Source organism: Bos indicus x Bos taurus, chromosome 4 (assembly GCF_003369695.1).
Source record: "Bos indicus x Bos taurus breed Angus x Brahman F1 hybrid chromosome 4, Bos_hybrid_MaternalHap_v2.0, whole genome shotgun sequence".
NCBI classification, from domain to species: Eukaryota; Metazoa; Chordata; class Mammalia; order Artiodactyla; family Bovidae; genus Bos; species Bos indicus x Bos taurus.
Window position 1 is genome coordinate 16,433,756 of NC_040079.1, and position 27,565 is coordinate 16,461,320.

At 42.1% G+C, this 27,565-nt stretch overlaps 1 protein-coding gene across 2 annotated transcripts in view; it reads right to left on the reverse strand.

Annotated features, from left to right (window-relative positions):
- The window catches only part of TBXAS1 (thromboxane A synthase 1), a 173,635-nt gene that overhangs the window by 114,079 nt on the left and 31,991 nt on the right, over positions 1–27,565 (reverse strand). For both annotated transcript variants that reach the window (XM_027538853.1, XM_027538854.1), the window contains exons 2-3: positions 14,354–14,447; positions 10,994–11,046 (exon numbers count right to left, since the gene is read on the reverse strand). In XM_027538853.1, the coding sequence (XP_027394654.1) occupies positions 10,994–11,046; positions 14,354–14,447 (147 nt within the window). The remainder of the gene's footprint in view (positions 1–10,993; positions 11,047–14,353; positions 14,448–27,565) is intronic.

A 27,565-nucleotide genomic window follows, 5' to 3' on the forward strand; every position in this document is an offset into this window, starting at 1 on the left:
TTTTTTTTTAATCATTCAAGGGTTCTGAGAACTTATTTGAGAGAAGTTTTTCTGCTTACAAAATAGTGATCAAAGAGGAACTTGAAGCTCCATGGGAACTAGGAAATTAGTTGCTTCTTTGAATTTAGCCACCTGATGCAAAGAACTGACTCATTGGAAAAGACCCTGATGCTGGGAAAGATTGAAGGCAGGAGGAGAAGGGGACGACAGGGGATGAGATGGTTGGATGGCATCACCAACTCTATGGACATGCGTTTGAGTGTGGGAGTTAAGCTGTGGGAGTTGGTGATGGACAGGGAAGCCTGGCATGCTGCAGTCCATGGGGTTGCAAAGAGTCGGACATGACCAAGTGACTGAACTTGAACTTAGCAAAGATGTTTTTTAAATTATGAAATCAAAGAGGGTTTGTCATTCTTCTCTTTGAATAGAATAGGGAAGATATTTGCATTCTCAGTTAATTAGGGTTAAGAGCCATGAGAACTGGGTGAGTGTGTGCCATTTGGGGAATTATCTACGCAAAAGAGTTGTTGACAGAAGATACAATGCCTAGTGCCGTGTGTTCTCTGGACCTGCTTCCAGATGCGAGAATGTTTTGGCAAATGCCACAGTGATTCATAACTATGTTACATAACTGTATTTTGCATTTTGGGTTGAACAACTTGGATTTGTTGCAGGTACAATACAATTAAGTATGGAATTTATTATTCAAAAATATTAGCTGGAAACAGCTCTTATGTGATTTTCATTTATTTGAAGATGTTCTATTGTTTGGGAACGCATCTTCACAGGACTGTCATTTGAGGAATAAAGAAGTTACTGATGCCGTATTTGATTGTCACCGATGGAGCAGAAGCCCCTTTCCACCTTGAACCTGGTGTATTGGTGGCTTTTTGGAAACACACATCAAGGAATGCCAAGCTGAAGGTCCGTGGCTGACTTCCCAGAGGGATGTTCATCTCCCACCCGCAGTCTGGCTGCCCCCAGAGGTGACGTGATGGCCGGCATCCTCGGCCTCACTCTGTCCCAGCCAGGATGGACCTTTTGTTGCCAGCTGGTCACAGGGGTTGGGTCTGGTTGCTGAGTCCCAAGCCTCACATCGTGCTGTCAGTCTCAGGACTGAGAATCTGCACAAGATTTATTCCCTGGGCCCCTCCCCATGAGGCCCTGCTTGGACTCCTGCCAGACTCTCTTCTCAGGGCCAAGAATATCCCCTTTTCTCTATTTTGTTTTTAGTCACTCAGTCATGTCCAAATCTATTGCGACCCCATGGACTGTAGCCCTCCAGGCTTCTCTGACCATGAGATTCTCCAGGCAAGAATACTGGAGAGTATTGCCATTTCCTCCTCCAGGGGATCTTCCCGACTCAGGGATCAAACCTGCATCTCCTGGATTGGCAGGTGGTTTCTTTACACTGAAGCACCTGGGAAGCCCCCCAAACCCCCTCGTTAGGCCCTAATGGCCACTAACAGGCCTTTTTGATTTCTACTTTACTAGACTCCCGGCTACTGCCCAGCCAGCACCTTCTCAATGGGCAGTTTTCTCCTGGACTGTCCAGTGATTACTAGAATGGAGCCGTCAGTTTTTTCCCCTTTAAATGTTATGCTTTGCTCATCAGAAGGAACCTGGTCTCTCAATTCGCACAGCCTGGCTGGGTGTCCATGCCCAGACACCCCAGGGGATGAGCAAAAATCTTATGGAGAGATGTTTTACATTGTCAACTAATCATATTATCAACAAATTAGGTATATTTTGGTAGGCATTTTAGCTTGAAATACTCTGTGTTAATGCTGGGACTTAATTTTAATTAATTAACTTCAGATTTTAAAGAAGGAAAAGCTATTGGGCAGCCAGGGCTCTGCTCAGGTCCACATTGTTCAGGGGCCCCATCCCTGGAGAAATAGTGTCTCATCTTTGATTCTACTTCAGCTGACAAAATCTCTTTTGTCAGAAATTTCTCAGAATCTTAAACCACACTGGGGCAAAATAAAACCAGGGGCTAATCAAATGTTTCTAATGTAGACGGTTGGAGCTGAGTCATCCCGTTTGCAGTCGCCTAATTTTGAACTAGAAAGGACTGTAGTTATCATCTGGCCCTTTGCTCTTCGAATTGCTTATCTTGACTCACCAGTGATGATGAAACCAATTTTGTGGATCGTGATCAGATTGCATTTGCTTTTGCATGAACTAGAGTAGAAGAGAAGAGGAGAATAGACTGGATCAAAGCGGATCTTGCGTAGTAAAAGATATTTAGTAAAACTTTGATTTCAGGTGTATGTGTGTACTGGATCATAATGTAATATACATTATTTACTGAGGCTTATAATTAAACAAAGGGTCAAAGTCCCTGATTTTGTCCCAACCCCCTCATTTCGTACCCGAGAAAACTGAGACTCCGAGAGGGGAAGCCACTGGCCCAAATCCTCAAAGCCAACAAGTAGTCATAGAAAGAGAGTTGGAGCTGAAATGTGAACCTCAATTTTCTATTGTAAGTTGCCATGCTCTATTTGATGTTTTTCCAGCCAAACAAGAGTAATTTATATAGGCTGTTGATGTTTAGAAGTGTGGGTCACAAAGACATGGACATCAGTAGTCACTAAAACGCACAGCAACTGTCACCTATAGGTTGTCATAGAATGAAGATGGGGGAGGGCAAGAAAGCGGTGTGAAGTAAGGGGTAAAAGAGGAGGTCAGAGGTCCAAGAAAGTGGGTAAATTTCAGAAGGGTCTTTGGGTGGCTTTTAGGAAGAGGGAACGTCTTAAACTGCACGAAAAAAGAAAGTTCTGTAGTAATCCACCATTTGGGATCACAAGAGACCATGCGAGGGACAGAGAGGGATGAAGAGTCTATTAAAGTTTCATTTGATAAAAATGGGGCTGTAATAGAAATCTCTGTCTTCTTGGTCTAGATTGCCCATTTGTCTGAGAACAGTTGTTCTTTCCATAATCCTCCCGATTGGGCTAGGCATTTAGATCAGTGTGTGTTCTCAGCTGCTCGGTCAATGGACTACAGACCCCATGGACTGTAGCCCACCAGGCTCCTCTGTCCATGGGATTGTCCTGGCAAGAATACTGGAGTGGGCCACCATTTCCTCCTCCAGGGGATCTTCCCAATCCAGGGATCAAATCTGCGTGTCCTGCATTGGCAGGCAGATTCTTTACCACTGAGCCACCTGGGAAGCTCCTTTGGATTGGTGGTAACTGTCAAATATGTTCCTTTTGACAGCTTTCTTGTTGTTCTCAATGACCTCCTGAAAAGAACAGCCAATCTTATCAGGGTATTTGCTTTTTTGAAATAATGTGGCCCCCTAAAGTACAGTATCACTTTAATAAACACTCACTTAAACATGTATTCTAAAAGGCAGAGTATCAGGATTGACGTATGTTGACCAGTGAGTATTGATATCTAACTCATTGAATGATTCTCAATGATTGTGGCATAGAGACCATCAGATCTCCTATTAATTTTTTGAAGCTAGTGATTCTTAGCTTTGCTTTCAACACTTTCATAAAAGGCTCAACTTTTACCAAGCTTGGGGACCCAAATATTGCCCCCAGGCTGGCCTTCCGGGCAAATGTGAAGATAATTTAGAATTTCTGTACTTAATTCCATAGTTTCAAGGGTACTGTGTTTTCATTTACATCAGTTCCTCTTAAAACAGAGTCACAGTTTTAGGTCACTTAGTAAGTGAATCTCATTCTGAGGCGTGTGCTCCATATTGGCAGCAGAAGCTTTATTTAAGTTGGACTCTGTACATTGTCTGTGAGGCTCTTTTGCATCTGTGGCTCCATTCCTGCCTAAGATTTCTGCCATTCTTCCACATCTATGATTTTATTGAGCTCGGTCCAGTTTAAAAATGAGAACAATCTCCCTATATCCGTTGTCCAGTGTGAGTCTGAATATTTGTATTTTCTTGAACAAATCGGCATAGTTTCCACCCTAACGGATCCTCTCCCTTGTTTTCAAGACCAGCATATTGAGATGTCTCAGTGTCTTCTAAACAAAGACTGGTCCTGTGGCAGAGGAGTGCACCAAGTCGAGTCCTTAGGAGCCTTTTCGTTCCCAGGATTTGGGGCCCTCTGGAAGGAGGCCAGCAAACCTCCCACATGAGGATGAGAGAGCCAGCTGACTGCCTGGAAGTAAACCATCTCTATGTGGCTCTTCAACCTCATCTAAATAGTACATAAGCACGATGGTGAAGAGCACTTACAGAGAAGTGTTCACACCCTAGTCACTTCCGGAGAACACACTCCCCTTGTGGATGGTGCAATGGAAGCTGAGCTTAAAAATATATCTGTTTTCTTAGCCGATGCCACATTCCGTATATATCCCACAGTTCTCAGCTTCCTCACTGCTGGTGACCAGGTGCTATGAGTTCACGAGTGCCACTAGTTAAATAAAACATGAGCCAAGAACCTCCAGGTTGGAGGCATATGAGACCCCTCTACCTCCCCTGGGCATGAGCTTTGGGTCTAAGTGCCAGGTCCTTTATGTCCAAACGAAAGTTTTCTTTATTTGCTAAATTGATTTGAGTGCAAAGACCCAAGGTTCCCTGGGAGATAGACTGCTTTAGACGCTGATACTTACAAAGATGTTCTTACAACACTCTAGTGCTACTAGGTACAAGAAGGTATTATCTGTACCAAAAGAGGGTATTCAGTGTGGCACTGGCATGAGGTTGGGCAGAGAGATGGAGCAGAGAAGTCAGAAATACATACAGGAACCAAGAGATGATTTTTTTTTTAATGACATTTTAAATCAATTGGGAAAGGATGCATTTCCAGAAGGAACACCACCCTACTTCCATTCTTACCCTCAAATAAATTTCTGATGGGTCAAATATCTAAGTTTTTTAATAAAACAAAGTAACACTAGGAAAAAAAGTGGAAGTTAAAATATATATATCCTTAGTGAAGAAAGCCTTACTGAACAAGATACAAAATGTAGATACCATTGAAGTAGATTAAATTCAACAATACAAAAACATTTTCTGATTGGAACTATATACTTTTTTATATTAATAAAAAATAACAGCAGATCCATTACTTCCAAGAGAGGTGATATAGGGGAAAGGGGCCTTTGAATAGGAGCCTTCAGGAGCTGCACATGAACTGAAGTTAGGTCGCTGTGTAAGTAGAAGTAATTACTAGTATTGGCACAATAAATCCGTGTCACCCACTGGATTACAAAATTTGCCAGAAACTGAAGGGACATAATCTCTATCCTGTTTATGCACGCTCGGTCACCTCAGCTGTATCCGACTCTTTGCGACCCCATGGACCATAGCCCGTCAGGCTCCTCTGTCCATGGGATTTTCCCAGAAAGAATACTAGAGTGGGCTGCCGTGCCCAATCACAAACATATTATATTGGTACTATTCTTTTAGGGTTTGAGAAGAAATATAGATCCAACTTGGGTTTCAACCTCAGACTAAAGAAGATAACCAGTAATCTTTAATTGAAGATTATCTAAAACAACAAAGCCTTTCTTTCTCCATATTATGTTGCCAAGGGTACATTAGTCCCCCTTTATCTGCAGTTTTGCTTTCCCTGTTTTCAGTTACCTGTGGTCAACTATGGTCCAAAAGTATTAAGTGGAAAATTCTGGAAATAAGCAACCCATAAGTGTTAGATTGTTAAGTGTTAGAATGTTCTGTGTGATAAAATCTCATACCATTAAGTTCCATCCCACCCAGGATGTGAATCATCTCTTTGTCCAGCACATCCTGCCCTCCCATTGGTTGCTTAGTAGCCAAATCAGTTTCCAGATCATCTGACTGTCCTGGTAGCCCAAAGCTTGTGTTCAAGTAGCCCTTATTTTACTTAATAAGAGCCCCCAAATACAAGAACAGTGTTCTTGTATTGCAATTCAGATACACTAAAGAGAAGCCATAAAGTACTCCCTTTAAGTGAAAATGTGAAAGTTCTCCTCTTAATAAGGAGAGGAAAAAAAATCATATTCAGCAGCTTCTAAGATCTACAGTAAGAGGAAATCATTTATATGTGAAAGTATGGAGAAGGAAAAAGAAATTTCTGCTAGTTTTCCAGTTGCACCTCAAACTATAAAAGTTACGGCTGCAGTGCATGATAAATGCTTAGTTAAGATGGAAAAGGCACTAAATTTATACAGTAAGTTATTCTAAGAAAGAGAGGGAGAGAGACCACAGTCACATAGCTTTTATTAAATATATTGTTATAGTGGGCTTCCCCGGTGGCTCAGCTGGTAAAGAATCTGCCTGTAATGCAGGAGACCCAGGTTTGATCCCTGGATCAGGAAGATCCCCTGGAGAAGGGAATAGCTACTCACTCCAGTGTTCTTGCCTAGGAAATCCCATGGATAGAGAAGCCTGGTGGGCTGTAGTCCATGGGATTGCAGTTAGACACAACTGGGCAACTGACACTCATAATTGTTCTGAAAAGTGAAAGTCGCTCAGTCGTGTCTGACTCTTTGCAACCCTGTGGACTATACAGTCCATGGAATTCTCCAGGCCAGAATACTGGAGTGGTAGCCTTTCCCTTCTCCAGGGGATCTTCCCAACCCAGGGATTGAACCCAGGTCTCTCACATTGCAGGCAGATTCTTTACCAGCTGAGCCACAAGGGAAGACCAAGAATACTGGAGTGGATAACCTATCCCTTCTCCAGGGAGTCTTCCCGATTCAGGAATTGAACCTTCATTGCAGGCGGATTCTTTACCAATTGAGCTATCAGGGAAGCCCATAATTGTTCTAGTTAATTATTATTGTTGTTGATTCTTTTATTATTGTTGCTGTGCCTAATTTATAAATTAAATTTTATCTTTGGTACATATGTATAGGAAAAACACGGTATGTACAGGGTTCAGTGGTTTTAGGTGTCCACTGGGGGTCTTGGAACATACTCCTAGAGGCTACTGTGTGTGCATGTGTGTGTTAAATCGATTCAGTCATGTTACGTTGTGCATAACAGTTGTATAGGTGTGTGTGTCAGCCTTCCTGCTTTACATTCAAGTTCAGAGAAACCAGAGACAATGTGCATAGATTTATTTGCACAAAGCAGGTTGCAAAATTAGACACTTGATGAAGTCATTTTATTCTCAGTGGTGGTGGTGGTGGTGATTGTAACAAACATTGGTGCTCTCAGCCCCTCTTGGCAGAAAGCTTCTCCAGTGATTTACTTTCCTCACAATAGGAAAGGGAAAAGGGTCAGAGGCAGGTTTCCAGTTTGGGGACCCAAACTCTGACTGAGTTGCTATGATGACCACAGGTAATAAGCATAAATACTCATCATGTTTGGTGTTCAGGTACAGAGTAAAGAGATCCTCTCTGCCCACACTTTCAACATATACGCTCTGTCATGCATCTCGGTGTGGCATCAACAGCGTGGGGTTTCCCTCATCACATGATGAATCAGTCTATTATTTCAATGTTAACGGGACCAATCTGGGATCAATAACATTTCCTAACGACAGAAGGAATCCAAAAGTTAAGACAATTCAAACCAAATCATTTCCCAAAAGAAGGGGTCTTTCCTTGAACTTGGTCCATTCTTGCCATTCCCAATCAGTGGAACCATTTTGTTCAAATTTTAAAAGTAACAAAATAACTTTTAGGGCTAGGAAGGCCCTTAAATACAGACTAGTTTAACTCTTTCATCTGAAAGCGTGAACACACTGAGTCTCACCCAGTTTACAGAACTCAAACAGGCTTTCCCGGTGGCTCAGTTGGTAAAGAATCTACCTGCAATGCAGGAGACCCTGGTTCAATGCCTGGGTTGGAAAGATCCCCTGCAGAAGGGACAAGCTACTCACTCCAGTATTCTTGGGCTTTCCTGGTGGCTCAGTTGGTAAAGAATCCACTTGCAATGTGGGAGACCTGAGTTCAAACCCTGAGTTGAGAAGATCCCCTTGAGGAGGGCATGGCAATATCCCACTCTAATATCCTTGCCTGGAGAATCCCCATGGACAGAGGAGCCTGTGGGGGTCAGGGCTACAGTCCATGGGGTCGCAAATAGTTAGACATGACTGAGCGACTTTCACTTTTCACAGAGCTCAAACAGGACTTTACCCCACCACTACAGTGCCTCTCAATTTGGCAGTGGACACATTTAAAAAGAAGTCAGCATTTTAAGACTCATCAATTTTTCTAAAGCAGAGAAAGTTGATAGCTTTGTATGAAGAAATTATGCCATCACTTTTCATTTTTTCCATTTTTATCTAAGATCATACTGTAATTTCTCTCTCTTCAACCTCATTTGAGATTGTTCTCTATGATTCAAGTTTTCTTGAAATGAAAAGGGTAAATTGTGTAAAGTTAAAGTTGGGGGAGTGGGAAGTTGATTGGCCATCCTGTTGTCAAGGAAATCAATCTGTCTCTCTCTCTGTCTCATGCACACATACACACACCACCATCACCAGCACCACACAATCCACCAATTAATACAGTGCCATTTAAACTCTTTATCTGAGGTTTTAAAATTATTTTAAAGTACTCAAGAGCTCTACTCTGAAAATCTGTACAGAACTACTTCAAGGGAGTGATTCCTAGAATCAGACTTAGAGAGGCCTTTTTCTAATTCTGGGGAAACCACCATCCTTCTGAGTCAGTGCTATGTCTCAGAAATGTATGACAGTCTCCAAGGTCAATGTCAAGTCAACAGCAGAATGAGACTGTTGGAAAGATAAGTTCTTCAGTACCTATTATACTCAGTGCAAGAAGCTATGCACTTAAAAAAAATGGGGCAAGGGGTGGGTGGAGACCATGCTAGAAGGGATCACAGAGAGTGAGATGGAATTGCCTGTTATTTAAAGTATGCACCATCTCCTCACTCTTCTTTTAGAGGAGTACATCTCCCTGCTCCACCAGTGTCAAGCTTGGCCAAGTAACTTGCTTTGGCCTAACTGCACACAGAGTGTGCTTTCTGCCCAGACTTTTGGTTTCTGCATATAACTTGGTTTGGCTGATAGGATGTTGGCAGAAACTTAAAATGTTCTTACACCGTTGGGCTTGCTCTCTTGATACTTTCCCTTCCCGAAACGAGCCTGCCCTGGCCCTCCTGCCTTTCCAAGGAGGATGAGGGAAGCATGGGGCACAGCTGCCCCCGCTGAACCTGCAGAAGCCCCAGGAAGCCCAGCTGAGCTTCCCAGACAGGCGAGCTCAGATCAGCCAACTCAAGCCAACCCGTAGGCATACCATCCATAATAATTTGTTCTTTAAGTCACTGCATTTTGGAGTAGTTTCTTATCCATAAATGACAGACTAATCTGAGACCATCGAGTAGAATATCTTCATGTACCACATTTTCAGGGTTACATAGCAAACTAAAGAGTGTTGAGAAGAACTTGGCCAAAACCGTGGGTCTCCTGGCATTTCCACAAAGAGTACATGTCAATCCCTCTTGAAAATCATCACTGAGAGACCAGCATCCCGTGCCCCATGGATAGAAGGGCTCACAAACCAAGTGGACCCCATTAGGATATACAATAGGAATGCCATAGAACTTTTCTGCCCCTAGAAAAGTTATCAGAGACCTAAGAGTCTGGAAAAAAGCTACCTCAAATCATCCAGCCGCTGAGGAAAAGCTGCGAGAGAACAGACTAAAATGATTAGGACTCCAGCCTAGAAGGACGTGGGCTGAGAATCAGTACGATTCAAGTCTATTAAATCTTGAATAGGGTAAATGGTCTGGTCATGGGCTTATTTGTCAGATGCCAGAATTTTTTTTTTAAAAAACAGCATACTCTGAAGCATAAAAAGGAAAAATAAAGGGGCTATAGAAGATGGGGGTGAGAGAGGGTGAGATGGTTGGATGGCATCACTGACTCAATGGACATGAGTTTGAGCAAGCTCTGGGAGACAGTGAAGGACAGGGAAGCTTGGCATGCTGCAGTTCATGGGGTCTCAAAGAGTCAGACACGACTTAGTGGCTGAACAGCAAAAAAAAAAAAAAAAATAAATATATATATATATATAGTTATGACTGATTTGCAATGATGTACAAAACCAACACAACATTGTAAAAGTGATTACCTTCCAATTAAAATAAATAAAGGAAAAATCTACATAGGATACTGGTATTCAATTTCTTAAGCTTGGTGATAGATACCTGTTCATTTTATTAATATTCTTTAAATTCTACATGTTACATGCTCTTTGGCATATATATTTCACAATTAAAAGAAAACATGTAGAAATTTTTTTAAAAGGGAAAATACAGGAAAAAGAAGGGGAAGGCCTATATTACTGAGAATTAGGGTGAGCATGCGACCAGTCTACCCAGGTCAGTCTTAGTTTCCACTGTTGTCCTGCAGTAAGTATGAATAGCACCCCCTGTTACTTTGAAATGTGTACAGTGTCAGATAATAGATGATATGGCCATACAGCTGATGCATATTTTACCCATAGAGTTGAATAAAATGGGCCCAAATAAGGTTTATAAGGGGCTTCCCTGGTAGCTCAGTGGTAATGAGTGCTAATGCAGGAGATGTGAGTTTGATCCCTGGATCGGGAAGATTCCCTGGAGAAGGAAATGCCAACCCATTCCAGTTTTCTTGCCTGGGAGATCCCATGGACAGAGAAACCTGGTGGGCTACAGTCCATGGGGTCCGAAAGGAGTCGGACACGACTGAGTGACTAAAAAACAACAACAAAAGCTTAGATAAGATCATGGGAGAGACTTGCCAAGGGTGGTCAAGGCAAATTAGAGTGAGGTGTGGAGGGCCACTGCCTCCCTTGCAACACACCTTTGGTACAGTCATCACAGATGGTCAAGGCACCCAGCGCCTGAACCAGCTGGTTGGGCTTTAAAGACTGGGAAACGGTGTTTTTCAGGCTAGCACCATGCACCCTGGGCCGCCCTGGGATCTTCTCTAGGAGCCCCATCTGTACAGCTGGGCATACTCTTTGTGGATTCTCAAAAGTGATAAACACAGGCAACATGCCCATTCTCGTCATTCCTTCCATGTCACTTCAACACACACAAATCCAAACACATGGGAGAAGAATGGAGTTTTCGTCTTACCCACTCAGAGGTCCATATTGCTTTCTGAGCTCCATGTGGCTTTCCCAGAAACCCTGCAGAAAACAAGCACTATAGTAAAAATCAGATGAAACAGAATTTCAAATATTTAAACTTCTTCAGGAAAAAAGTCTACAATCATGAGAACACAGTTACATCAACCATAAAAATATAATTGAAGTGGTATTGTTTTCAGAACTCTTTCAGTTCTCAGTACTCCAGTACTTTGGCGTATTAGAATAAACTAGTGGCTTGAAAAAATAATATTGCCAAGAGACAGTCGCTGTCAACTCTGCTTTAATGGACAGATGAGATCATCTGTACTTATACTATTTGTGTATAATTGCTGCTAAAATATTTGAAAACTGTTTGCTTTCTCAACTATGCTAACATTCCCCTCTGCAATTTGGTTTATATTATTATTATTTTTGGCAGAGCCTCTTTTCACAGCCACTATAGGCATAAATGTCTGCTGAGTGTACCCAAATTATCACAAACTCTGAATTATGATCCAAGTTAAATTTTAACTAAAATCAACATATTCAAGGCATAAGAACCTTAGAGCTACTTTATATATGAGACATGTTTTGGGGTGGGAAAGGAGGGTTCCAGGATATATACACAGTGTGGAGCAGGGTCAGAAAAATGCTTGATGCACTGTATTGTTCAAATGGGGTCTGTGTGTGGATATACACGGGGGAAAGTATGGGTTAAGGGTTGAAAATGGCTGGATCCATTGTGTTATGGGAAAGAAATAAACATGAAAACATGCTTCAGTTGGGATGGAAGTGGAAGAGAGGAGACCCCTAGACTTGTGCTGTGGGAATGGAGTGGACACGTAGTCACATAAAGGGTGGGTGAGAGTATAGAGAGTTGGGAAGGTAGAAGAGGTGGATGTTCTTAATGAAAATCCATCCTAGGCTCTTTCAATCGAGCTCCACCATCTAGTTGCTGTTCAGTTGCTCAATCTTATCTGACTCTACAATCCCACGGACTGCAGCATGCCAAGCTTCCCTGTCCTTCACTATCTCCCAGAGCTTGCTCAAACTCATGTCCACTGAGTCAGTGATGCCATCCAAACATCTCATCCTCTGTCCCCCGCTTCTCCTCCTGCCCTCAATCTTTCCCAGCATCAGGGTCTTTTCCAATGAGTTGGCCCTTTGCATTAGGTGGCCAAAGTATTAGAGCTTCAGCATCAGTCCTTCCAATGAACATTCAGGGTTGATTTCCTTTAGGATTGACTGATTTGATCTCCTTGCTGTCCAAGGGACTCTTAAGAGTTTTCTCTACCACCACAGTTCAAAAGCATCAATTCTTCAGTGCTCAGCCTTCTTTATGGTCCAACTCTCACATCCATACCTGACTACTGGAAAAACCATAGCTCCACCTCCATCTAAGCTTGCCATATATTAATACCAAGGAAAGCTCATATGACTATAAAAACAGTCAATGAAATGACTATGTTCTAGCAAGAACTTGGCAGGATTTGCCCATATGAGAATGAGCAGCTAAAAAGGAACATATGTGGAAATTAGCCAAAGGCAGGCACAGTGTGCTCGGCATATCAACAGGGATATGGTTTAACTCAACATGTTGATACAAAGTCTGAATGCAACTGATCATTTCCCCCACAGAAATTTGTGAAATGGATTTGCTTTAATCTCCTATCTGATTTCTTGTTGTGTTTTGACACTTAGAAATGTCTTCACACTTGCTTCACGGAGCTGATGGGGAGCCTTGCTGCGATGCTGTTTGTGGGCTGAAAGTTGTGGCCTGGCCACCCCTGAGCTAGAGAGGAGAGAAGGAAGTGTTAAAAAAAACAGTGGGAAGAGAGAAACAACAATAAACAGTGGGAAGGGGTGTTGAACCGAGAAAGGGACAGAACGGAAGAGAAGAGAAATTGATGAGAAAGAAAAGGGACAGAAATAGCGTGTGTTATTTTCTATCTGACGCCAAGGGCCAGCCTTTCCGAGGGCAGGGGTGGGGAAAGCCTAAAGAGATCTTGGAGGGGTGTTATCAGGATTGGCCCCAATTTAGTCCTTCCTGCCTTTGTTTGGCTTAGTGGCTTCACATGTAGGATCTGTAGCCTCCTAATATTGGGTCTGGTGGCAGCACCCCCAACAGGAGTTGGCAGAATAAATCATCTGGCTTCTGAGAAAACCCAACGTGAGAAACAAAAATAACCTGCGAAGATAAAGTCCCAGGACTTTATCTCCAAATGCCCAGAGGGCATTCGAGTCATTCTGGCAAATCAAAGCCACCTCCCTAAACCAGCTGGCCTCCCAACCTTTTATTTTCGTGGACCCCTGGCCATTCTCCCTGTTGTCTGGCTCCAAACTTAAAGACGAGTTGACTCATTCTGCCTTGACTTCTCACCTAAGTCGCCAAAAGAGTTACTAATTTTGCCCCCAAAGTTCTTCTCTTTCGCTCTCATCTCCACCCTGGCCAAGCCCTCACTGCTTCACAGCCAGGGCTCAACAACTGTTGGATTCTACAGACCTGCTCTAAATCTTGCAGAGAAATCTTCCCCTTTGGTGTCCCCCTCCTACTCACCAGTGTTGGGACACGCACATTCTTCACTTGCCTTCCTGAACTGTCAGTGATCTAAGTAAGTGTTAGCTGCTCAGTCTTTGTGACCCCATGGACTGTAGCCCACCAGGCTCCTCTGTCCATGGGATTCTCCAGCCAAGAATACTGGAGTGGGTTGCCGTGCCCTTCTCAAGGGATCTTCCCAACCCAGGGATCGAACCTACATCTCTCACATCTCTGGCATTGGCAGGTGGGTTCTTTACCACTAGCGCCACCTGGGAAACCTGCTTTTCTCTCTTTCTCACAGCAGAGTTCCCTGGTGCTCCCCAATCTCCGCTTTTTAGTCAAGGCTGCTCCCCAAGCTGTGCCCTGTTTCTCATATGGTGCCATCACACACATCATTGTTCCCACCTGGTGTGGGTCTCCTTGTCTTTGTGTCTATTGCTCCTGAAGACCCCCTCCTCCAGGAAGTCCTCCAGGATGACTCTAGCCCTGACAGATCTCCCCCTCCTCTGAAGGACAAACCACAGCTGCCTTGTCTACCACCCACACTAGCGCTAGGGCATGGGAAACTTTTACTTTCTTCCACATTCCAGGGCCCGGCACACTTAGACACTCATTAAATGGGTTTTTGCATGAATGACAGGATACCAGGACTCTATATGTGTTGATGAGTGATCAGTGATGGATCGTTCTCATCACATAAGAACTGATGCAATTCACACACGCACCTGCCTGAGTGTGGGAGACCTGAATAGAAGCAATGCTTTGTGGGTAAAGCTGCTCTGGGCTCAGAGCATCTTATATCAGAAGACAGTGGAAGGCAACGTTTACCTGGCGGAAAAACGCTAAGTTTCCAATAAAAGGAGAAGGCTTGGGATGTCTGATGCCCAATTTCTCTAGTCTTGAAAACGCTGATGTGGAGTACCTGAGGGGAAAAGCACATTTTAAAAACTGAGATACAGGTTCACACTTTTGGCCCTATCTGATATCAGAATTGTTGAGCTCTCCAGATGTGAGGGTAGGAGAAGTTTCCAGGTGACAGCATCTTAGGACTGACGAGGTGGAGGCCTAGAGGTGTGCAGGAGGCATGAGCTTGGTAAATTCCTCCTGATTAACAGGCTAGAGATTCAGACATCCTCAGATGTCTTAGCTGAAAGTCCCCTTAGAGATGACGTAGCCCAAACACCCCTTCCCAACCTACAATTTCTGTCAATAAATAGTATTTAAAACTGCACTTTGGGAAATCTCTGGCAGTTCAGTGGTTACGACTGCACTTTTACTGCCAAGGGTCTGGGTTCAATCCCCGGTCAGGGAACTAAGATCCCACAAGCCACACAGCATGGCCCCACCCCACCTCCAAAAAGCTGCACCTCTGCCCATTTTAGCTCCTCAACCTTTAAGTCTACCATCAACAATTCTCTTGCAAGGTGAGGCGAAAAAAGTAACAATGGCAAAAATCAGTTCCCTGCACAAATCTGTGGATTTTCTTGGTCAAATTGACCCCTGCACATAATTTATCCCTCATCACATTCCATGACCTAATAGAGAAAAATAAAAAAAAAACAAGGAAGGAGGGGACACTCTGTGGAACAAGACCTCATCACCAACCACTTGCAAACCCTCTATGTCTTTGTTTTCATGGCCTGAGACCATATGGGAAGCATATTTTTCTAGCCCCAAATCAGGAAACATGCCCCACAGATGTATGTGCCACCTTCCAGGAGAAAGCAACAGTTTGAGAAGTGCAGTGTTGCTGTCAAAACATTGGAATTACTAGGATATTTCGACAGTTTATGGGAACAGAGGGATAACACAGTGAAAGTCAGAACTAGTTTAGAAAAACCTGGGCATATGGCTGTAATCCCTAATCAGCCAGCCAATTATGTCAAAAGTTCAGTTATTTCAGAAAAATTAATGAATCAAACTGCGTGTTTAGCATTGTACAAAGATCAGCCAAATCTCAATTTCGAAGCAAGGGAAAATATAGAGAATATCCATTCAGTCAGACTTCATAGGAACACTGGAACTTGAAAAATCCTGCAACTCCAAGCCTCACTTATCATTAGAAAGATGGAATGTTTGCTGTAGACTCTGACCTTCCCGTTCTTGCCTACAGTCCAATAAGGAGCAGTTAAGCACATTGCAATGAATACTCAAATATTCAGGGAAAGGACAACAGGTTAACTGTTGATTTGTGTTACTTTGAGCAATGTTGCCTACCTTTAAAGTGGCCACAGGGAGAATCAAGCCAGGGTGAAAAGGGAAGGTGGGTTCTCCTCCCAGTTCTCCAGGCCAAGGTTTCCTCTGAGTGGCTGCACTATTGGGTTTGAATGAGTCCCCAGGACATCACACTTAAGTCCACGTTCAAGGGTAATTACAAACCACACTCAAGAGCTTCGTGTGAATTACATGAACTCGTCATGCCCACATTCCTCTTCATTAGTGTGTATGCCAAAGGTTGACAGCAGAGTGTGTAAAAGTATTTCAAGTAGACTGTGATGTTTTAAATAACCCCCTTCACACTTAAGACGAAAGATCAAAGGTGACTTACCAGTCTACTCAACACTTTCCTCAACGGCCTCAAATCTGGTTTCTGGTTCATTTTTTCATCAATTTTTATGAATTATTTTCTAAAATGTAATCTCTAATGGGTAGAAAGAAATATGTCGATCTTAGGCCACGTAATTACATCTTAATTTTGTAATTAGATGTCTTGATTGTCTAATTAAAGGACAAGAAGTCTGTGCCTAATTACACATGCTAATTATCATGCAAGCCCATGCCCTAATTATGTAACTCCACTTACGAAAATACCGCTTGTGTGTCTCTGCACAAAATTCAGACATTTCCAAACATATGGCATCAGCAGAGAATGTTCTGGACATAACCATAAACTTCACTCTGCAGCCCAGAGTCAAGTATAGAACTGAAGCGTCTTCAGCTAGGAATGGGCCAAATGTTGCCATCAGTAACTAGAGACCTTGCACTAAAATCAACAGTGAGAGATCACTGCCTCCAGACTTCTGAGCAGAATTACAAAGTGCGCTCCATTTGTCTTGCTTGCAATTCCTTCTCTGCACCCATGTTTCACATTCTCCACTCCCAGACTCCCCTATATCAGTCTCAATAGGTTCTTAACCCAGAATCCATGGACTCTAGGAATCATGGGTTGAATTCTGTCACCCCTCCAAAAATCAGAATTCCTGTTCCCAAAATACTATCTTATTTGGAGATAGGGTGGTTGCAAATGTAATTAGTTAAAGATGAGGGACTTCTCAGGGGTGCTAGTGGTAAAGAACCCACCTGCTAGTGCAGACAATGAAAGAGATGCAGATTCAATCCCTGGCTTGGGAAGATCCCCTGGAGAAGGAAATGGCAAGGCACTCCAGCATTCTTGCCTGGAGAACCCCACGGACAGAGGGGCCTGGGGGGCTACAGTCCATGGGGCTGCAGAGTTGGATGTGACTGAAGCAACTTAGGATTGATGACGGTCATACTGAAGTAGAGTGGATCTCTAAGCCATTATGGCTGGTGTCCTTACAGGAGGATGCTCCGTGAAGACATGGAGGCACAGGGAGAATGCCATGTGATAACAAAGGCAGAGATTGGAGTTACGTGGCTGCAAGCCAGGAAATAACAAAGGTTGTCAGCAGATGACTGGAAGCTAGGAAAAAGAAGGATGGATTCTCATCTACAGAGGGAACATAGCTCTGCAAAAAGCCTTGATTTCAGACTTCTGGCTTCCAGAATTGTGAGACAAACTCTGGTGTTTTAAGCCCAGTTTGTGTTATTTTAACATGGCAGCCCTAGGGAACTGGTACACCAGGAATACCCATGAATGAGTTTAGAGTCAATGAAAAAAGATTTTCTGAAAAATTTCCTGTTACCTTAAAAATTATCATTTTGAAAGATATTTCTTTTTTGTCTCAAATTATACCGTTAAGTCCTGAGTTATTAGTAAAGAACTGGCAGGGACTTCCTGGAGATCCAGTGGTTAAGATTTCGTGTCTCCACTGCATGAGGCATGTGTTCAATCCTTAGTCTAGGAACTGACATCCTGCATGCCACATGGTGAAGCCAAAAAAAAAAAAAAACAATTCTGGTGGCCCAGGATGCTAGTAAATCAGATAACATTCAGCCATCATGTGGCTGCCGTGTTGCAATATTTAGAACAGCTTCTCTGACGGGAATTAATGCAAGTGTATTCCACAATTATGATCTTGAACATCTATCATTGTTTACATTAAGGATACTTAACTTGGAAAATGACAATGGAAAGTATATGAAGTAGCTTCAAATAGCATTCTTTGGTTTTATGCTTACAACCAAAGTGTCATTTATCCCCAAAGGATTCAAACCCTGCAGGACCAGTGATGCTCCTTCTACTGTCCATTCTCAAAAAACAAACAAAAACAAAAAAACACATGGAACCGCATGGGATTGTTTTCAGCATAAGAAATTCCTCAGTACTTTGTCTTCTGCAAGACAAAGGCCTTTCCTGATGTATTCAACAAGAGTGGTCAACCAGTTGCTTAGCCAAAGAAGCCACTCATAATAAACTGAGGGATATTTTGATAAATTGTGTATTAAACTGATGTATTACAGAGATGACTGAGCTGGTTGAATTGAAGTGAGGGTCATTCAGTCCTGTCTGATTCTTTGCGATCCCATGGACTGTAGCCCGCCAGGCTCCTCTGTCCATGGGATTCTCCGGGAAAGAACACTGGAGTGGGTTGTCATTCCCTTCTCCAGGGGATCTTCCTGATCTAGGGATCGAACCTGGGTCTCCTGCACTGCAAGCGGATTCTTTACCATCTGAACTACTAGGGAAGCTGAGATTAGAGCCAAAGCAGAAGAGAGTCAAACCGTGGTCTTCTCTACAAGTTTCCCTCACTGTGTATCTTAAGCCACAGCCATAGAGGACTTGGCTTTTCCCTTCTGTGCTTTTGGGAGCCACAGACCCTCAGTCCATTCTTTATGTCTTCACGATCCCTATCAAAGAATTTCTACTTAGTGAGCTGCTTTTGGAAATTTCGGAGGCTATTGATATTTTTTGAAATAGTGGAAGATTCCTTTGGCAAATAGCAATTTTCCTGGGATAAAAATCATGGTGTGCCAGGAAGAGACGAAGCCCAAGGGTGCCAGGTAACCCCCTGTCCCACCTCTGGAGAAGAAAAGGCCTTTGTCATGGTTACACTATCCTTGTGACACACACAGCCATTAAAGGCTTAGCCAGCGGTTCCATAAAAGGCTGTGTGGCCACATGGGAAACTTTATTAGATAAGGACTTACATTTTTGGCTCTTCAAAAGATTTTAAGACACAGGAGCAGAAGATGAGATTTGCCAGCTTTCCAGAAAATAAATGAAATGCTTGACAGAAATTTGGGCAAAGGAGCTAGAAATATCAGGGAGAAAGCCTATTCCCGTTTTATTAAAATTGTAAATTTTTTCTGAGTATATTTTTATGTATTTGAGATCCTTGTCTCTGTAAATTTTTTCTATTTCTTTACTTTTCTACTTTTTCCATTCAACATAAGAAAGATATCTCCATGTTATAAGTCCTTTATGAATATTATTTTTATGGTTGTATATTCCTCTTATGGACATATCAAAGTTTACTAAACTATCTTTATTGTTAAATATTTAGGATGTTTTCAGCTAATTTAAGTTAGGCCACTACAACTCTATACATCAAACTCTTCCAATATTTTACACATGAAGCTTTTCTGGATCTGAAATCCCTGAGTCACTGGTTTTAAACACTGGCGTGCAATACCAAATTGTTTTCCAGAAAGTTTGTCCCAGTTAGTCTCAGTGTCAGTGTCCATCCATTTCACCAAACACTCTCATTTAACTCTTCCGAGTTTTGTAGACACATCCATGTATCAACATCTCGATGTCTGTACTTTTTTGGAGAGAAAACGTTTTTTGCCATTGCTTTTCCTCCAATTTCGAAAATATTTTCCAACTTTGCAATTCCCCTATCTTTCCCCCTTATTCCCATTCCAGTTTATCTAGGGAGCAGATACAGTTTATCTAGGCAGAATTGTGCTACACTGATTGGTTGAAGAATTAGTTGGGAAACGAGCAGTCGTCAGTAGGTGACTGCAAGCTGACGCCAAGCACATATTTGGGCAGGGAGAGGAGGCCACGCAGATGAATTCTGAACAGCTTTTGTTTAGCAAATAACTAGCTGCAGCCTTGTTAGCTGACTTTGAATTGTTTTCTTCTTCCTTCCCCCATTCTTCCCCTACAACGACACTTAAAGGAACTGTTAGTACACAAACTGCTTCTTCAGTCATGTCTCAGGACAGGAGTTCATTGGAAATAGAATTTCTCTATGAGACCGTCTCAGTTCCTCTTTTAGTGCCTCATTTCTTTTTTCACATCCTCATCTTCACATTTGGTGCCCTCTCTTGAGACCCGTTCCCTTAAGACCTTGCCCTCAGGACTGGAAACCATCCAGTGTGCATTCACTCATGTGTCAGTCAGTAGCAGTTAGAGAAGCTCATAAGATTATAAACTGCAAAGCAGAATGTTCATTAACTTATAAGAGCAGGTGTCCTTTTCCAGGAACAAGATGCTGATGTATCTACTCAGAGTACATCCTTTTCAGGTACTTGAGAAGTCAAATCACTCATCGGAGGGTGATGTGTTAAGGCAGGTTCTACAATAAGAGGTGGCTGATCAGAAAACATGTCAGTGGGACCCTGGGAAAAATAATCCTGCCCCACAGCTGAGTGCCCTTCTATTAAGGGTTGGCAAAGAGACCCACCCCTCTCTCCACTGGTTTATAAGGCTGCCTCCATCCCTGTCCGACTCTTTGCGACCAACCCTATGGATTGTAGCTCACCAGGCTCTTCTATCCATGGGATTCTCCAGGCAAGAATACTGGAGGGGGTTGCCAAGCTCTCCACCAGGGGATCTTCCTGACTCAGGGATCAAACCCACGACTCTTATGTCTCCTCCCTTAGCTGGCAATTTCTTTGCTACTAATGCCACCTGGGAAGCCCTGGCTCCACCCTACACCCTAGGAATGTCGGAGCTCTGATCTATTCTGACTGTTTGACTTGTCCCAGTGCTTCATTATTTTAACTATTATAAGTCTGTAACACCTTGTAATATCTTACTTTCTCCCATTAATTTTAGAATTGATTAGTCTAGTTTGATGAAAAATCCTCTTGGAATTTTTTTTTTTTTTTTTGGCAGGATTACGGTATTTATGGTAATGACAGGAAGATAGGAATAATCATTAGACATTTTACATTTGTACGATGCTTGTTTTTCTCTGTACAGTTCGAGGCTTTCCTTCAGAAGAAGATTTTTTTTTTTTTTTAATTTTTCAGCACTTTATTTATTTATTTTTTTATTTGATAAATTTAACGCCTTTTATTGCCATACCTCATTTTGCTGTGCTTTGCTTTAGTGAGCTTTATAGATACATGTTTTTTTTGTTTTTTTTTTTTTCCTTGATAATTTTCTGTTTAGTTGATCTAAACTAAATTTTTATTGGAATTGCATTAAATTTATAAATTAGTACCAATGTTATCACAACCCTGAGTCTTCTCATTTATGTATATATCTCTACATCAACTCATTCTCTGTCCTTTGTAACATTTTGTACTTTTGTGCACAGAGAGTGTTTTGCTATTTACATATATTGGGTTATTTTTACTGCTCATGTGTAAGAGCATCATTTGTCAGTCTTGTAATCAAGATCCTTCTAAAATTTCTTATCAGTTCTTCTGGTTTACATGTGGATTCTCTTTAATTTCTTACACAGACAGTTATATTTTATACAAACAATATCAGTTTGTTCTCTTTTTTCCCTAATCCCTTTATCTCACTTTTCATTTGCTTATCACACTGGCTAAGACCTTAGTACAATGTTTAAAAGATGCCGTGAGAGAGAACATCTTTTTCTTGTTCCTGACTCTATAGGAATGTACCTAAGGTTTTAAAATTAAGTGTAAGATTTTGCCATAGATTTTTAACAGGCACCCTTTATAAAGGACATTCCTTCCATTCCTAGTTTGCTTGGAAAAGTTTTCCTTGAGGAGTATTGCTATAGGTTTGTCTATCTTTTCAAAGCCCCAACTTTTTGCTTTTGTCACTCATTTCTACATTTCTCTTTTTACTGTTTTTATGTCTGTTTCATAATTTTATGCTCATTTTTTATTATGATCTTCCTACTATTTTCTTTGGGTTTATTCTTAGTTCTTTATTTTTTTTTTCTTTTAGCTTCTTAACAACTTGGCTCACTTATTTTCAATATGATTTTATTTCTAATAAATGCATTTAAGAATATAAATCTCCCTCTCCTTACTTGTTTGGCTGCTCCCCATGCATTTTTGAAACGTACCACTTTCATTGTCTGATAGCTGCTTTCCAATAGGAGACTTCTGAATATAAAATAAGCTGTAAGATGTACACAGGCAAAACTCAGTGGGACAGATACCCTGGAGTTGAATTTCCCATTGTTTTTCAATTCTGTTCAACCCTATCCATGAAATTAAGTAACAGTCATTATAATTTGTTCCCAAAGACTCAGGAAAGGTGACTGTTTACAATCTTCACTCTTCTGGGAAAAAAAAATAGAGGACTATTGAACAAATACACAAATATCTGACTGATGTGCAGTTCTTTCTCCAATAATAGAAGAACCACAAAAACACTGCTGCTGTTCAGTCGCTAAGTTGTGTCCGACTCTGTGACCCCATGGATTGCAGCGCGCCAGGCTCTCCTGTCTTTCACTGTCTCCCGAAGTTTGCTCATTGCAGTTATTAGTCTGACAACAATTTTGTCACAGCACAAGAAAAATACATTTATATCAACAAAGAGAGGCTGCCCTAGTGGCTCAGATGGTAAAGAATTCACCTTCAATGCAGGAGATCTGGGTTCAATCCCTGGGTTGGGAAGATCCCCTGGAGAAGGGAATGGCAAACCACTCTAGTATTCTTGCCTGAAGCATTCCATGGACAGAGGAGTCTGGCAGGCTACAGTTCATGGGGTTGCCAAGAGTTGGACATGACTGAGTGACTAACACACACACTCATCATTATTATAACTTTTAACCTTCCCTATGTACCAGAGATTATGCCAAGAACTCTCTATATATTCTCCTCTATGAGCCTTCTAACAATTATATAAATGTAGGCATAAATATTCTTCTTATATTACTGATTAAGAAATTAATGCTTAAGGAAATTAATTAGCACCCCCAAGTTGGCAGTGCTGCTAAGAGATTGAGGCAGAGATGAACCCAGGTCTGCCACATTTCAAACAGGTGCCGTGTGAACCCTACTAACCTGTTTCTTCCTGTCCTCTAAGGTAGGGTGCTGTTGACAAACCACTGCATGAGAACAAGCAGAGAATATACTGAGAACAAGGGCAGGTTTCTTAGAAACCAAAGGTATAATTATAACAGATACTAATTAACTGATGACCATAATGAGAGAGAGCGCATCTTTGCCTTTCTAAAGCCAGTGCCTTCACTTCTGCTTTTACTCAGAATTCTCAACTGTTTCTTTTTTCAGTTGCACCTATTTCTCCTTTTCTACTGGATCACTGCTATCAGTATACAGACATATTCTAGTGCCTTCTGTTTTAAAGAAAAGTAAAGCAGACTCCTGTGATTCCAGCCCTTTCCTTATTTTCCCTTATTTTCCTTTTTTTCTTCCCAGTAAAACCTCTTAAAAGCATCATCTAGCCATGTTCTCTTCCTCTTCTATACTCTATTCTCTTTTCCATCTTCCCAACTAGGTTTCTGCACCCACCACTTAAGTGGAAGTGGCCTTGTCAGGGTCACTTGTCACTTGTCCAAGGTTTTGATCTTGTCATTCAAGTAATTTCTAGCTAGTTTTGTTTTTATTTTTTCCACTTGCTCTCAGCAGCATTTTGATACAGATAAACACTTCCTTCTTCCTGAAACATTCTCTTCTCTTGGTTTCCATGACATCACACCTCCTACCTCAGGGGCTGGTCCTCAGAGTCTTTTCTGGCTCCTTTCCTTCAATTAGTCCCATCACTTTCAACACCATCTACATGTCAATAACTTCTATGCTGCTATCTCTAGCCCCATTCTCTCCACTGAACTCATCTCTATCCAGACATCACCTTGGCTGCACTCTTTTGATGTTTATTAGGCATGTTTTAAATTTCATAATTTGCTTGCTTATTCCCTTGTTAGGCTCCCCTTGTAGCTCAATCAGTAAGGAATCCACCTGCAATGCAGGAGACCCAGGTTTGATTCCTGGGTTGGAAAGATCTTGTGGAGAAAGAAATGGCAACCCACTCTAGTATTCTTGCCTGAGAAATCCCATGGACATAGGACACGGGGTACAGTCCGTGGGTTCACAAGAGTCAGACGTGACTTAGCAACTAAACCATCACCATTCTCTTGTTGTTGACATGTAAATTGTTTTCAATTCAATATATTTCAATTCAATACAGAATTCTACAATAAATATCTTTTGCATATGAAGCATTTTACCATACAACTTTTAAAATTGTTAGACTTCAAGTCATTACATGATTGGTCAAAGCTATCATGGCTTTAAAGGTTCTTGAACATACTGAAAACTTCTGTCCCTCAAAATTCTACTGATTTCCAGTCACACAGGTGTGTACAGAAGCATTGAGTTCAAAACCAGGAAACTGTTTGGGGCTCTTAAAGTGATAATATAGAGAGCTGACTGTGCCCTGGCCGGTCCTGCCTAAACTTGCCTTCTCCGAGCCAGCCTGGTGGATTGGATACTGACCAGTACAGCTGCCCCTGGGTATCAAGACAGTGGGGTCACCCAGCGGAGCATTTTGGAAGTTCTAGCCCCGACATTAGGGGAACCTGGAAATGCACTGCTGTCTACCCATCTAGTATCCAAAATACCTGGGTGATCATGGTTTTATTAGGCGTTTTAAACTTATATCTAAATCTGAACTCAATTTTCTCCCTAGGACTCTATCTCCTCTTTCATCTCTATATCACTGTTACAACCACAACCCACCAATTGCTCAAGCCAGAAACCTTTGAGACATGGTGCGTGCTGACATGCTAAGTCACTTCAGTCGTGTCTGACTCTTTGCAACCCCATGGACTGTAGCCCGCCAGGCTCCTCTGTCTATGGGATTCTCCAGGTAAGAATACTGGAGTGGGTTGTCATGCCTTCCTCTAGGGGATTTTGCCAACCCAGGGATCAAAACCTCATCTCTTAGGTCTCCTGCATTGGCAGGTGGGATCTTTCTCACTAGTGGGGTGCGTAATTAATTAAAATATGACAATCTTTCCCAATTGGAGGATTACACATCTCCGCCTTATTTCTATAAGGCCTGATCATGTGGCTTTCTTTGGTCAACCAATCATGAAAAGACACCATGTGTGCTACATCCAAGTGGAAGCGTTGAGAGCCACACTTGATGAGCCTTTTGTCCTTTTCTCTCTGCCCTGAGGCCTGTAGTCTCCCAGATGAGAGCTGTTCCTGAGACTGGGTCCTGCAATGGAGACGATGAGGAGTAAAGAAGGCAGTGGTCCATGACAGATGTTTAGCATGACCAAGAAATAAATATTGGAGTATGTAAATCACTGAGATTTGCTGTGGGCATGAAGGGAGTCAGTTGCTACCCAGGCAGAACTTATCTGAAGCTGACTGATTTTAGACATGCTTAATTTTTCTCTTTTATTTTTCAAATGATCTATCAGCAAATAATTTTAGCTCCATCTTCAAATTAGCTCCATCTCCATATCTGCCCACTTCTCTCCATCTATTCTTTCTACCCTGGTATAAGCCAGGGTTATTTGCTAGCATCTTGCATATGCGTTTATCCACTGAGCCATCAAATCTGCTCCTGGGAATTTGCTCTACACATATACTTTTACACAAATATGTACAGAGGTATTTTAACGTGTTTATAACAGCAAAAAATTGGAAACAACCTAACTGCCCATCTGTTTAAATAAATTATGATGCATCCGTTCAATAATATGCTATGCAATGGGGATGGAAAGTCATCAAAATACGCTAGTACATGAAAGTAGTGAGATGCGGAAAATTGAGTGCAGTGTGCTTCCATTTATGGAAAAAAAATTAGAAGGAAAAACCTAATATTATTTATATTAGCTTTCATGTTTATTAAAAATATCTCTATAAGTCTAAATAAGGAGTTAATTGAAGAGGTTACCAGTTGCACAGATGGAAGGAACAGTGGGGATCGCAGTGGGCAGGAAGGAGATGTTTAGTTTGATGTTTTAGTGTGGAAAGTGCAGAAATAGACGAAAGAGTAAAATGAATTCCCATGTACCTACCGTTCTAACAATTATCAACTGGTAGCCAATCTTGTCTCAGCTCTACACTCCTACCCACTCATGCCCAGACTTTTTTTGAAGCAAATCTATGACATCACATCATTCCAACTGTAAATACTTCTGTACCCCTTTGCTAAAATATGACTCCAAAAATAACCACAGTATTACTATTAGAATTAAAAATAACAATAGTTCCTTAGTATCTTCAAATAGATAGCCAGTGTTTCGATTCCCCCGGTCGTCCCACAGTTATTTTTTATAGTATGTTTATTGAGTGAGAATCTAAGGTCTGTAGTTTGAATTGGGTCATCTGACTTTAGATTCTCACTCAGTAAACATACTACAAGGAAAAATTGTGAGACAATTGAGGAAATTTAAACATACTGACTAGATACTAGAATTGGGTCAGATGTCTCGTAAGTATCTTTAAGTCTTTAAATCCTCCTTCCAATCCCACCCCCTATCCCCATTTTCTGCCTTGCATGTTTTACACAACAAAGCCAGGTGGTGTCTCATAGGGTTTCCCACAGTCTAAATTCTGCCGGTTGCCTCCCATGGTGTAGTTTAACCCGTTCTTCAGTCCTAGTGAAAAGTAAAAGTGTTAGTCGCCCAGTCGTGCCTGACTCTTTGCAACCCCGTGGACTACAGCCTGCCAGGTTCCTCTGTCCATGAAACTCTCCAATGAGTTGCCATTCCCTTCTCCAGAGGATCTTCCCAACCCCGGGATTGAACCTAGGTCTCCTGCATTGCAGGTGGACTCTCTACCAAATGAGCCACCAGGAAAGCCCCTGTGCTGCTGCTGCTAAGTCGCTTCAGTAGTGTCGGACTCTGTGCGACTCCATAGACGGCAGCCCACCAGGCTCCCCTGTCCCTGGGATTCTCCAGGCAAGAACACTGGAGTGGGTTGCCATTTCCTTCTCCAATGCATGAAAGTGAAAAGTGAAAGTGAAGTTGCTCAGTCCTGTCCGACTCTTAGTGACCCCATGGACTGCAGCCTACCAGGCTCCTCCGCCCATGGGATTTTCCGGGCAAGAGTACTGGAGTGGGCTGCCATTGCCTTCTCCGGGAAGCCCCTGTAGCTGGATCTAAACCCTTGATTCCCGAATCTGTCTGCACCTGGAGAAGCTTGAAAAACTTCTGGTGCCTGTGTCCCATTCACCCCATCCCCACCCTTACCCATACCCCCAGGTAGTAACTTAATTGCCTGGGGTGTGACTTGGGCTTCGGAATTTTTATAAGATCCTCAGGTGTTCCCAGTGTTCAGCCACATTTAGGAACCACTGATCCAGAGGCTTTTTCTTCAAGACTACACCCGAGGAGGTTCATAATCTACTTGTCTCTTTTATTATGACCTGAGCAGCTGTGAGGATTATCACCTGAATCCATTCATGCACCAGGGGCTGCAAAGTCATGTTATTCCTTCTCCATTTACCAGCTGGAATAATTCTGAATTTACCCTCCTCTGCTAGGGACAGGTCACATGAGAAAAGTAGGATCGGTCTTGATTCTTTGCTTTTACTGTTAGCGTTCCAAGTAGTAGTTGATTCTGTAGCATCTTACATTGGGTACACATGCTATTTTTGTATCATCATGAACTCATGAATTTAAATTTACTTGATGTGTTTTGATCCAGTGCCATGATTTTTCTATTCATCAGATTGTCCCATCGTTGGCTAGGGGGAGCACGTTTAAGTTTGTTCCTGAGTACTTTTGGGGAGAACAGCCTCCCCACATTCTGAAATGA